The sequence below is a fragment of the Manis javanica genome, chromosome 2 (genome assembly GCF_040802235.1).
Source record: "Manis javanica isolate MJ-LG chromosome 2, MJ_LKY, whole genome shotgun sequence".
NCBI classification, from domain to species: Eukaryota; Metazoa; Chordata; class Mammalia; order Pholidota; family Manidae; genus Manis; species Manis javanica.
In genome coordinates this window covers 209,439,959-209,452,986 of record NC_133157.1, presented here as the reverse complement: position 1 = coordinate 209,452,986, position 13,028 = coordinate 209,439,959, and the positions used below count along the sequence as shown (strand labels likewise).

The window sequence follows — 13,028 nt, the reverse complement described above, 5'->3', positions numbered from 1 at the left end:
CTCCAGCATAGAAGTCTAATATACATGATTAGATCACTTATAAAGCTGCCTTTTCCTAGATTACATGGTTAGGTAGACTTCTATAAGACCCAAATCCAAATTACAAAACTTACCACTCTAATGAACCAAGGAAAGGAGAAACAGAGCCAAAGACTGAGCAAAAGAGAGTATGTTTATCACAATAATTAGTGCCAACTTAGTGTAATTTATCCTTGCCAGCCTTCCCCAAGCTCAGGGAGTAGCTCAGGCCATTTGCCACTTGGAGAGAGATTATAAAGAGAGAAAAAGAGAAAGCTGGCCTTTTCTAAGTATATCTTCAGTTTGTTTCATCATTCCTGCTAAATGGAACAGACAGCAAAGAGTGGCCAAACCCATGTGTGCTTTGGCCATTATTCCTCTGAAAGTTTCTCTCTCTAGAAAACATGCCCAGTTAGTATCCTCACATCTGAGTCATATCTCTTACCTTTGGGCTTAGCAGAGAAAGGTAGGATGGAAAAATGATTGCGGTCTTGCTTTTTAAACCTGCCTCACCCTTGGAAATATCTATGTAATACATAGAAATACTTCAGTAGATGAAAATTCAGCTTTGCTTATATTATGGTAGTTTCAGAAAAAAAATTATTGTATATATCATAATCTCTTGAGAAGGTTATTAAACACAAATGCTAAGGTCCCATTCCCAGAGACACTAATTCTAGGGTGTAACCCAGGCATTTATATTTGATGCACACCAAAGATTTAGTAATTATTTAGTAATATTAAATTTAAAAATTCAGTTCTAAAACACACACACAAAAATCCCTTTTTAAAAAAACCTCAGTTAAAGAGAATGGAGAAGAGAAAGGGTGCAAATTAAGTGCACACATGAATAAATTAATAAATGAATGAACTTACCCAAGTCCAGCCAAATCTGACACAAGATTTCCTAAAGCTGCAGCTTAAAAATTGAAAAATGAACAAGTGAATTGTGCAAGTAAGAAAAGTCATTACATCTCTGTATAACCAATAAAGAACTGATTTAGAAGTGTTATCACATTTGTCAGACTACAACACATATCTAAATTAATTCACTGGATAGCTCTGAATCTAGAGATTTCAAAATAGAACACAATTCTTCTGAGATTATAGTATTCTACTTTCATCAAGTAGTAGGTTTTTTTTTCTGTTGTGGTAGCCAGTTTTCATGTTAGTTTCAAAATTAAACACCTATACAATATTTTGTAGTTGTAACTTTCACATAATACTAGTTAAAGAGAATTTGGATATTTGGAAGTTATAGAGTAAAGCCAAATATATAGCTCTGAAATTCAAGAAAATCATGGAGAAGAACCGTCTCATTCATTAACTCATCTACTTTGTGTTTTCTATACAATAAAGACAACACAGAACCATCCCCAAATTTCACCATCATAAAGTAAAGTGTGGTAATTGGGAGGGGGGACAAAGAAACAGAACCAAATCAGATTTTCACTCATACATTTTCTTCTTTGACTTTTCTAATTGAACTTGAGAACAAATCACTTAATAGAGACAAAAGGTAGAAAGGTTTTGGGGAATTAAAAGGATAATTTGCTTGAACATTGTCAATGGAGTATTATTACCCATTAACTAACATAATACACCTAAAATTTCTCAGAAAAAAAGTGCCACATATACAAAATCAGGAATTAGAATAATAGGATTAAGGAGACAGATATCTCAATGAGTAAATTTGAACTCAAATAAATTATCCTCTTCTAAACCTAACCTACTGACATGCTTAATAAATATACAGACAATAATAACATTATTATTAAATACCTGCCATAGTTGAGATTCCCAAAATAATTCCAATAGACATCTCAATATGTGTTCCCTGAAAAATGATTACAAAGAAATTAATCTTAAAAATTAAAGTTTAAGTGACTATAAAAGAATAGCAAAGTATTAATAAAAACAGACAAAATAGTTAAACCAACATGTTATTGCAGCAAAATTACATATATTAAATATGCAGAAATATTCACATATAATGCAGTAATTCACTTAACTATTAAATATATGCATTCATGCAGAAATAACATCAGTAACATTTTATTCACTAATATTAAGCTTTCATTAAAAAAAAACCTACGAACTTGGCAATAAAATTCATCATTAAAATCTAGAATTCATATTTTCCTATCACAAAGACAGACACTATAAAGCTCTTTGAACACAAAGAAGACAACTCACTAATTTTAAATTCTGAATGATACACATAGACTATTGTTTTTTACTCTATCAAAAGATTAAAAAGACAAACTAAATCAGTATTTGGGGACCCAAGAGACTATAGAGTTAAAAAGTTATCCTTGTAACACTTAATACAGTAAGAGGTACAGTAAAAATGAGGCTCCACTGCATTTCCACTTGATTTATTTATTTAGAGAGTTTAAGACTTTCTACATCTATCCCATTCATCTGAAGAAAAGAGGGGCTTGTATTTTTACTTCCACTTGAAAGAGAAGGAACTGAAGTAAGGATTCAACTATTGTAGTGGTTATTACATAGAATAAGGAAGAAATCCTAGGATCTAAATCAATTCTAATCTTTAGGCAATTCAGATATAAGTAGACTTAATTTTCAAAAGTTCTCTTGAATACTAATGCTTGAAAATTTCTAAAGAATTTTTAAAATATCAATGATATTTGAGAAGGAAAAAAAAGATGCTCTCTTATGTAGAAATACTGCATTACTCAATTATTTACAAAACCGAAGAGAAGCTGAGTTAAGTTTTCCTCAGTTTTCTTTCCTCTAGGTCTTTTGGTTCTGCTCTGAAGATGTGTATCTCTATATATGGGTGCAAAAAAATAAACCCAAAAAAACCTGGAACACTAATATAGAAGAGAGGCATCTGACAGCTACAGTATATAAAAATAAAACAGCATCTTAAGCAGCAATGAATCATTAGGAATGACCCAAGAAGAATCTGTTTGCAATACATGCATTTAAAAAGCATTTAAGCATTTAATCATTTGGTTGAATTTAGTAAATCTGAAGGTCCTTTTAATGGCATGAAAATCATTATATAAAGTCAAAGACAGTACAAGGACAAGGAACTACCACTCTTTACTTTTTCCCATAATCACATCAAATTTTATGATAATAAGTTGAGGTAGAAATTACAAATAAATCTATTAATAGTTGTCAAAGTTAACCTGGTATACCACCTGAATTAATCTACTACCATTAATCTACTCTAGAATTCTAATAAATTCTATCCTACACAACCCAGTAAAATGTAAGTTATAAAAAGCAATCAAAATAATATAAAAATATAGTAAGAAATTATGAAACCAAAGACTGAGGATGAAGAGCTGCCAATAATGAAGGTCAAATCTATTACAAGAAGTTATACAGGAATTTACAACTACAACTATGGTAGCAGCCAATAGAGTACAACAGGGAAAGAGGAAAACATCAAATGTCTATAGTGTGATAGAAAAGAATCAAGTATCTTCTTAACTATCTTAAAATAGTCATAGCTGTCCCACAATGTTAGAAGGCTATCAGTGTTTTAAAAAAATAAATAGGCGAAAACATTCTTAAGATAATAATGCTCACTTATTATCTTATTCATAGATTCTACAGTTAGAATATTTATGCACTTTAGCCTCAGCAGTCTATTACAAAGCCTCTTTGTAATAGACTAGTGTAATCTCACTGCCTCTGAATTAGTTTGCAATTATCATAGAATGTTTTTGCCACAATTATTACTCTTAATCAGATATTGAAGCCACTAATTTAAACATTTATTTCAGTATTGTATATACAAAACTGTTGATAAGTCCCTGAAAATGGATTTCAATGTAAACTAAAAAAACAAATATTATTAATTTAGAATCAACTACCTTCAGGCCTGGAAAAACAGTCTACTCTCTTATACTAATAATGAGACACAGGCCTGAGTAACACAAAATAGTGAAAAGTATTACCATAACTTGACACTAGAAAGTGGGTGTTTTGTTTTGTTGGTAGCTGTACTTTATACAGAGATTATCTGTTACTTTAGATATTTATTTCAAAGAAATGATAATCCTGTGAAGGTCTTATTCATGATCTAAGAAGCTACCCAGTTTCCCCATTCAGAACCCTATTTAAAATCTCCCAGCACCCTTCTTTACGCAAAATACAGCATCTCAACACTTCCCGTAGCAAGGGTAGTCTTTCATCATTTGAAAGTCTGCCTACCTAAGGTCTGCCCTATTGAGATGGAAAGAACAATTACTAAGACAGTAGTATAGATACTTGCTGTCTATAGAATCTAAAATACTGAATGTGTCCTATAAAATCAAAAGAAGTATTTGTCACAGAGAAGCTTTAATTCAGACAATCTCTTCAATAACATATCAAGTCTTAACATTCATCTTAATGAGGTTTTCATTACATTAGATTTGATTACATTAAGTATTTAAATAATCCAACTAACTCAGATTTTAGTAATTTCAGAAAAGGCAGTGTGTTTCAAAGGGGTTAACAGGTTTCTCACATTCAAAAATATATAAATTGGCAATTTGATTCTTATATATACTAGTAAAATGTCATAATCAGTCAAAAAATAAGCATTTGAAATTATATGTTGGAGGCTTTGCTAAAGAATATCCAGTGGATGTTCATCACTTTCAAGCTGTGTGCATACTACACTATCTTCTGTGACTGTTACAGAGCAGGAGATCTTCCTGCTGTGTGAACCCAGGTGAATGCTAGACCTTCTGAATACCTAATCCCCATCAATCTGGACATAAAGTGAGACTGTATTGCAAAGAAAAACATTATTGAATGAACCAATTTTTTTAGATATTCTTTAAGCAGAGTTTATAATCTATACGATGTAAATTTACTTTTATCCCTATTTTAAAACCAAATATTCTATTTATGTCCATCTGTAGAACACGTGAGCTCCAAAACACTGAAAAAAAACCTTGCAACTCTCAAATGTATTTTCCTCACATTCAATAATCCTAAAATCATTCCTTTTTTTTGAAAAGTCTCCTACACAACAGCTGCAATTTATAGATTTTTAAAAAAGTTAGAGCCAGTGATGAGAGTGGACAGCTTCAGAAGACTTGCATTTTAATCATGGACTTATTTCTGACTTCAGAGTATGGATCCAATATTGGTATTCACTTAAAAAGGTGTCATGTAACAGTAAGAAAGGTGTATCAGCCAACCCTGAGACTAAACAACCTCTCAAGGAACACTCTTACATTAAAATGGCTGCAGCGAAGGGGAGCTTTTAAAAATATTAGTATGGAACAAGACAGAAGGGGGATATATTCACAGTGTTCTGAAATGAAACAATATACCTTTGGGCTAAATGGAGAGATTCATAACAAAACACCCTTTAAAACATTTTTGCACAGGAAAATTGTACAAGAAACTAATCAAATAACATATGTGATGAGAACTGCTGAACAATTAAAGAATATCAGAAATTTTACATACTTTTTTCTGTAATAAGAATGTTGAAACTAGAACAGGATAATATAGACCCAATGATATGTGTTTATTATTGTCAATGGCTTACTTACCAAGTTTTAATGACTAATACATATGAGGCCTTAAAATTAAACTGTATAATAATTAACATGAAATATAGTAAAAAATAGCTTCAGTCATTATGATGTTATTTGAAACTTTATATCTATGATATGTAAATTATTAGGAAAATTTAGACCACATTAATTTCTTTATTAACTCAAAATAGAAGGGGTGAGAGAAAGAACTTACTGCGACAACCATAATTGCATTATCCAAAAAACCAAACCCTATGAAAGGTATCGCATTGTGGATGAATACTGAAAAACATTAAAAACAGAAAAATATATTTTAAGATTCCGATTACTTTAAAATGACAAAAACAGACCACATACTTAAAGTTTACTAAGTAGACTTGATAATCTCTGCAATTTGCTTTCCATTCCCCATAGCCAAAAGACTTTGCTCCTGTTATAAGTTTAACTACTTGGTAGAAGCTATACTGGGGAAATAAGCAAAAGAAGAAAACATTTAACATGTAAAAATGAATTGTGTTCAGCTTTTGTGTTGTTTTCTTGCTGGCAACATACACAGACACACATAATCACATACAGTTAATGGCAGAACAAATAAATAAATACATATTATAAATAACATGTTTTGCCTGTTTAATTGCTATAGTCACCAACTTGTGTCTTATACCTAAAGACTGATATCATAAAATTAATCCCCACATTAGAAATAATCTAAAAAATGCCCTGAATCAAATTTCAGGGAAGCTATTTGGTTACTTTTACTCACTAAACAATTTTTTAAACAAATGTTAGAAAATGTGATTATCTCATCTGTAGTTGACAGGTATGTGCAAAATCCTTTTTCTCCTTTGCCATGCATTGCTATCTCTGAACACTTGCACAAACTATAAGCAAACAATATCTGATTTAAATCAAAATGTAATTTAGCTTCTTTCTACCCAAGGTACACCTTACTTCATCTATCTAGTACATAATCTGAATGACCTGAGATAACAGAGATGTAACTAGGAAGCTAGGAAGAACTAATACCTATATATTTCTTTATATATTTTCACATGCAGAATGCCTAGTGCATAGCAGATGCTCAATAAACAGTTAATTAAGCTGAGAACCACTAACCTAGAAAGAAAGATAATTTCAGATCGAAAGAATTGAATGCAGACTGAGAAAGAGATTTTTAAAAGCTGAGGATAGTTAAGTGACTTTATTCAATTTATGAAACAGCCAAAGTATAGTCAATATCACTTCAACTGAGGACTTATTTTAGATAAACATCAAAGCTCTCTGTCTTATGCCACATCCAAAAAATAGTCCCTTAAATCAAATTGTTGCATGTGTTCAGTAACATTACAGCCTTTTTCCTTTCCAAGGCAGTTAAGTCCTGACAAAGTATAATTAAAATATAATCCAGAAGTCATGAAAGTTTGATAGTACTATAGTGAGTTCTCACAAATGAGAGAAGTTAACTAGCAGGAAAAAAAAAAAACATTTCTACCCACAACCACTACTGAAGACTAAAATCACAAGAAAACAGCAAATATCCTAGGTCATTTCAGATTTCTTCTTGTTATCATAAGAAGGTCCAGATAAAAAGCAGCATCTTTTTAATTATAAAGAATATTATTTTAAAAGCTTTTAAAGATGATAAAAATCAAATAACACATTAATGAAATGAGATTTTTCAATTAAAAAGTCTTAGATTTAGTTCTTTGACATTTTGCCTAAATCTAGTTGCATAAGTACTAGACATTAAAAATTTTATAATAAGCAGCTTCAAAAACATACACAATTCCAGTTTCCAAAAACGTAATGTGAATTGGATAGGTCAAAAGAGTATAATAAAAATTTTTAAATTCACTAAATGAAACATTTATAGTGAAGAGAGAGGTCGTTAAATATACCTCTAGAGTTAAGTCTCCCAAATTATCTTAACTGTCCTTGAAATGTAAATATGGCAGAGTAACTATGAAACCTTTGGGATTATCTAACATTTTTGGGTTAATTAGATGGCATCTCTATAACTGGCCAGTTACAAATATCTTAAAATTATGTGCTAAAGCTTTAAAATTAAGATTAGACTAATTGATAACCTAGTAAAAACCTGGTCAGTAAAACCAAGGCATGTTGTTATAATAATAATTTTGAACTATAAAATACATCACGTTTTTTATAGTTTCACCTAAATAAACATATCTTATAAGTAAAAATTCATTATTAACCCAAAGGAAAAAAATATCATTTTTCAAAAGGCTAAATAAACATGTACTGGACACTTCACTGGGCACTTGAGATACAAGATAAATAAGACTTGGTTACCAGCCCTCAAGAATTTGGGTATGATAAGACAACCCTATATACAGTTTTAATTATGACCAAAAGAAATAATAGTATTATACAGTGTGTATGAATCTAGGATAATCAGAAAAGATAATCAGGAAAGAAAGATCTTAAAAAATTCTTAAACTATTTTGATATTTGGGAAAAATTTATCATTTCTAATGTGCATTATAGTCTACCACTGAGTGAAAAAGGAACTGGCTGTTAGTTTTTTTTTTTCTTTTTTTTAATAATGTAAGTTTGCTCTTCAGTATGTAATGATCCCCTATCAATTCAGGACTTCTTCAACTTGCTTTGGAAAATACTATTCTACAACTTAACAGTTGTTAGAAAATAACACTAATATTTAGCTTTAACTTAACAACCTACTCAAATTCACTGTGATGTTAAATAATTCTCTTCTTTCATTGTTGTTAAAAGAAGATCCCAAACTGCTTTCTATTATTGCATGTTGGCCTTCGATATTTGCTCCTATCACAATAAAGCAAGAACACCAGCAGCACCGTAAGGTTCTTTTTCTTGGCAGTTTTAAATGAACTTTATCTTCTTCATTACTACAAATAGTTATCTTCTCCACCAGAGAAGAGCTCTACCTGGCCTGACCTTTGCAATTATAGTTCTGCAATTCCCCAATAAAAACCAAACTAAAGTAATATAATCTCTTTTTTGGGAATTAAGAAAACCTCTACCACAAGTACAATTCTATTTATAACTAGTAAAAATATTTAACAATATTAGAAATTCCATAATATTGTGATATGTCTTAAATCAAGTTTATAAACTTTGCTTCAGCATAATAAATGGGATAATCCAGTCTGTCTGGAAAGTTTACTTTACTGCCTCTTCTGTACTCTCAATGAATGATACAGTTATTGCAAGTCCAAAAGATAGATGCATAAATATTTAACAATTATAGAATAATTACCATATCTCAGCTGTCCTGGGGTGGGTGGTAGAGCTTCCAATTTTTCTAAAGGGGAAAAAAAAGGGTGTGGGAAAGAATTAGTTACTATAGCATGACTTCTTAATTACAATGAAGAAAATAACAGCAGATTGACAAAGTGAGAGAATATCCGAGTTTATTCATCAATATTTTTATGTTAATGGACCAAAATTATCCATACAGAAAATATTACTTGGTATGGATTAAATTTCAAGGCTAGAAAACAAAACGAAACTTTAGTTACAAGTCTACCATGCACCCTACAGCCCAAGGTAAATCACTTGCTTTTTTTTTTAAGTCCTTGTATCTACATAATAAGCCTGTTTACATTAATTACAGTAAAAAAAAACCTTCAGAAATACAGCTTCCTTTTTTAAGATGGCAACCTAGGTGACTTAAGAGATATATATATATACAAACAAACTTTGAAAGCAGAGAAAAAAAAAGATTATTGAAGTAGACTTAGATGTCCTTTAGAAAACATGAAAATAATGTGTTTAAGGCATTAACAACAATGACTTTGCTGGATGGTGCTTTGTTTCTTATTTAATCTCCCTTGGTAAATACTATTTTGAATTTGAAAACCATACTATGGGATAATATAGAATATTCTACACAATAAAATGACCCAAAAAAAGTAGGGTCTTATTTAAAGCCACAAATAACAATAAACTATTTATAATATTTGTCAAAATAAACAAAGTTTTCCCAAATATAAGTAAAGGTAAGCATCTTTTAAGTGCTATCATTAAATCTAAAAATTAACTATTATTGCAAAGAAGCAACCTACTTAATCTCATAACAATAACCACTTCACCAATTGTATAGTACAAGAGTAAGCTATGGTAAAATGGCAGAGCATTCTACGCTTATCTTCATCAAATTCAACAGAATTAATTGATAACCTATAGAGAAGAACCCACACCATGCATCACTCTAAAGATTTAGTACAATCAGATTGTCCAAGGAAACACACTACAAATTGGATATACATTTTCTAAAATATTTACTTATAATCTATAATATAAGAACTGAAGAATTTAGTTTAAAAAAGTAAAAAGCACATAAATCTCCAATGATAAGCTATATAAATAAGGAGTATAATTCATATTTCTGAATGATATTTTACTAAAAAAGCATATAGTACCAGAATGGTTTTACAGTAAGCAATATAATAAACACTGACAGTTTAATCAATTACTGTGTTATTAAGGAAGTTCTAAGAATGCAAATATAAGTTTTGTTTTTCCATTTTTAAAAGTTAAATAAAGATATACAAATCTTTGCATTATTTCACAGATTAAAATATATTCTCCATTCTTTGACTAGTGCTATTACCTCAAAATCTACTTTGAAAGCATGCAAATGGTTTTCCAAGTTTTAAACAAGGAATATAGCATACCACTGCACTCCACAGAGTTTTCTCTTGAAGTAAACATGCAAAAGTTGTTACATACCAGAACTATTTGCTAGGTGCATTACTCTCATCATCACTACAGTTCTGACACTGTGAGGAGAAGTCCTTGTCAGTTGACTGGAACATCTTGAAATACCTAAAAATTCAACAAGCAGGACCTTCCCAATAGAATGAGAGTATATAGAGTCCTTGCTTTTACTTCTTCAAATCCCTATCTGTTGAGCAAAATATTTAATATATTTCACAACTCCTAAGAAGAAAGGTAAGGCTAGGCAAATGTAGATTGTGTAACAGTAAAGAGAAATAACAAATAATGTAATCAATATTCCTAATCTTTCCTTCCAACTACACATAAGGATGAAAAAAATTAAAGGTAATGAAAAAATAATTTTTTTAAGTGAGAAAAAGAAATATAAAATAAAGGAGATAGAGCAGGGAGGAAAATTACTAGCACAGAGATTAAAGTAAAATCAAAGCATAGAATATGCCTCCTCCTTAATAAAGAACCTAAGGAGTAACATGAGAAAACATGAAAGGAACATTTCCTAGAAAGTGGAAATTATATTGGAAAGTATCCACCAAATTTTTAAAAATCATAAATTGATCACTTTGAGGACTTTGCCATTATCATCTTTACTATATTAACTGAATCAAACAAAATATATCAGAAGTTAAAAACATTAGACATGTAGTACACAACAGAACTCAATCTTGGAAAAAGCCCAAAGTTTTAGCAATCTATACAGGTTTAAAATATAATGGCTACTAATATAACTTCACTGAAAATAGTCACAATAAACCCCAGAAACTTTATCTCCTTACATCTATATCTTAACGTTAAGAATTTTCTTCTGACAAATGGTAAATTGTCTACACTTACATTGGAAATGCATTCATTTTAATCTAATGTTTTATTAAGCAGACTTTAGAGTTAGAAAACCAGTTCTTTCACACCCCTATGTTTATCACAGCACTATTTACAATAGCCAAGAATTGGAAGCAACCTAAGTGTCCATCAGTAGATGAATGGATAAAGAAGATGTGGTACATATACACAATGGAATATTATTCAGCCATAAGAAGAAAACAAATCCTACCATTTGCCACAACATGGGCGGAGCTAGAGGGTATTATGCTCAGTGAAATAAGCCAGGTGGAGAAAGACAAGTACCAAATGATTTCACTCATATGTGGAGTATAAGAACAAAGAAAAAACTGAAGGAACAAAACAGCAGCAGAATCACAGAACCCACAAATGGACTAACTGTTACCAAAGGGAAAGGGACTGGGAAGGATGGGTGGGAAGGGAGGGATAAGGGGGGCAGAAAAAGAAAAGGGGCATTACGATTAGCATGCATAATGTGGGGGGAGGCACGGGGAGGGCTGTGCAACACAGAGAAGACAAGTAGTAATTCTACAGCATCTTACTACACTGATGGACAGTGACTATAATGGGGGTTGTGGGGGAGACTTGGTGAAGGGGGGAACCTAGTAAACATAATGTTCCTCATGTAATTGTAGATTAATGATACCAAAAAAAAAAAACCAGTTCTTTCAGTTACTGTGTGTGTCTGTGTGTTATATACATCATGCATTCTGTCTTTTAAAATAATAAGATCACATTAAGATTGTACTTCACCACACCATATTTAGCTTTAAAATTCTGGTTCTTCTTCCAATACTGGCTGAGTAACCCCCAACAGACCATCTCTCCTGTTTAAAACAATTATAAACTATAGACAAAAATGCAAAAATTAAATAACCACCTGAAATCACTAGAAAATGACCCAAAACTGGTTGATTCTGGAGAGGAATCAACACTTAGAAGTAATGGAACAAAGTGAGTTGCCTGCTTGGAACTTCTGGCCAGAGGGCAGACCTCAAACCACAACATGTAGGGCCACTAAAACTATAATGAAAAAAAAGTCTGGCCTTTCTGGCCTAAAGAAGCAGTGGACAGGATGCAAGGTAACCAAAGCCACTGGAAAGGAGAACCCTAGAAAGGATGGAGTCAGAAAAGAGGAACCCTAGTGTGGGCAAAATTGAAACATTTCCAGAATATCTTGCCTGGCTTTAGTATATCTGCATATCAATAGGCCTTCAGAGGTGGAAAGAAGTATGGCTTTAGTGCATTTGCATCTTTCCTCAGGGGTGGAGAAGTTCATCTCCATATCAATGGGTGATTACCTGGGCAACAGAGGGCTTATCTGTACCTGAGAGGTGAGGGGGAGGGCCGGTGTTGCTGCTGCTTGAGCAGAAGGCCTGGGACTGCAGTTTGTGAGCAATAAACGGGTTTTAAACTTTATTTCTGCATTTGACTGATTTTGGTTTTCAGGGGTATTTTGCCCGGGATTTCCTTTCCCTGGACTTACACCTAGATTCTGTATATACATTTTGCCCAAATAAATGGCAGATCTGTGAACCACACATTTGCAGGGAAAAACCCCCAAATCCCACCTAAGGGTAAAATAACTACATTTGAGCTACAGCTCAAGAGAAAGAGTTTGCAGTTTGAGCCTAACCATTAATTACTAAGACAAATCATAAAGGAATAAAAAAGAACCAAACTGAAGTTCTAGAACTGATAAATACATTACCTGAATTTTTTAAATTAACTGGATAGGCTTAGTGAACATGTTAGATCAATAAAACATCCCCTACCTGAAGACCAGACAGTGAAAGGTTTGAAAAAAATGAACCAGAGTTTCAGGAACCTATGGCTAAATATCAAAAAGTTAATATTGAAGGGCCCCCACCAGTAAGATGGCAAACTTCCAGCTTCTCTTCGGGGTCCTCG

The 13,028-nt window shown here is 31.9% G+C and overlaps 1 protein-coding gene across 5 annotated transcripts in view; it reads right to left on the bottom strand.

Annotated features, from left to right (window-relative positions):
* Positions 1–13,028, bottom strand: part of TMEM65 (transmembrane protein 65) — a 65,076-nt gene that overhangs the window by 13,325 nt on the left and 38,723 nt on the right. For 3 of the 5 annotated variants that reach the window (XR_012128478.1, XR_012128479.1, XM_073230093.1), the window contains exons 2-6: positions 10,272–10,367; positions 8,797–8,841; positions 5,752–5,819; positions 1,801–1,855; positions 895–937 (exon numbers count right to left, since the gene is read on the bottom strand). Coding sequence is in view for 3 of the 5 variants with exons in the window: in XM_073230093.1 (XP_073086194.1) it covers positions 895–937; positions 1,801–1,855; positions 5,752–5,819; positions 8,797–8,841; positions 10,272–10,367 (307 nt within the window). In the remaining 2 variants the exon portion in view is untranslated. The remainder of the gene's footprint in view (positions 1–894; positions 938–1,800; positions 1,856–5,751; positions 5,820–8,796; positions 8,842–10,271; positions 10,368–13,028) is intronic. The other 2 variants (XM_017652444.3, XM_073230094.1) reach the window with 1 other exon arrangement.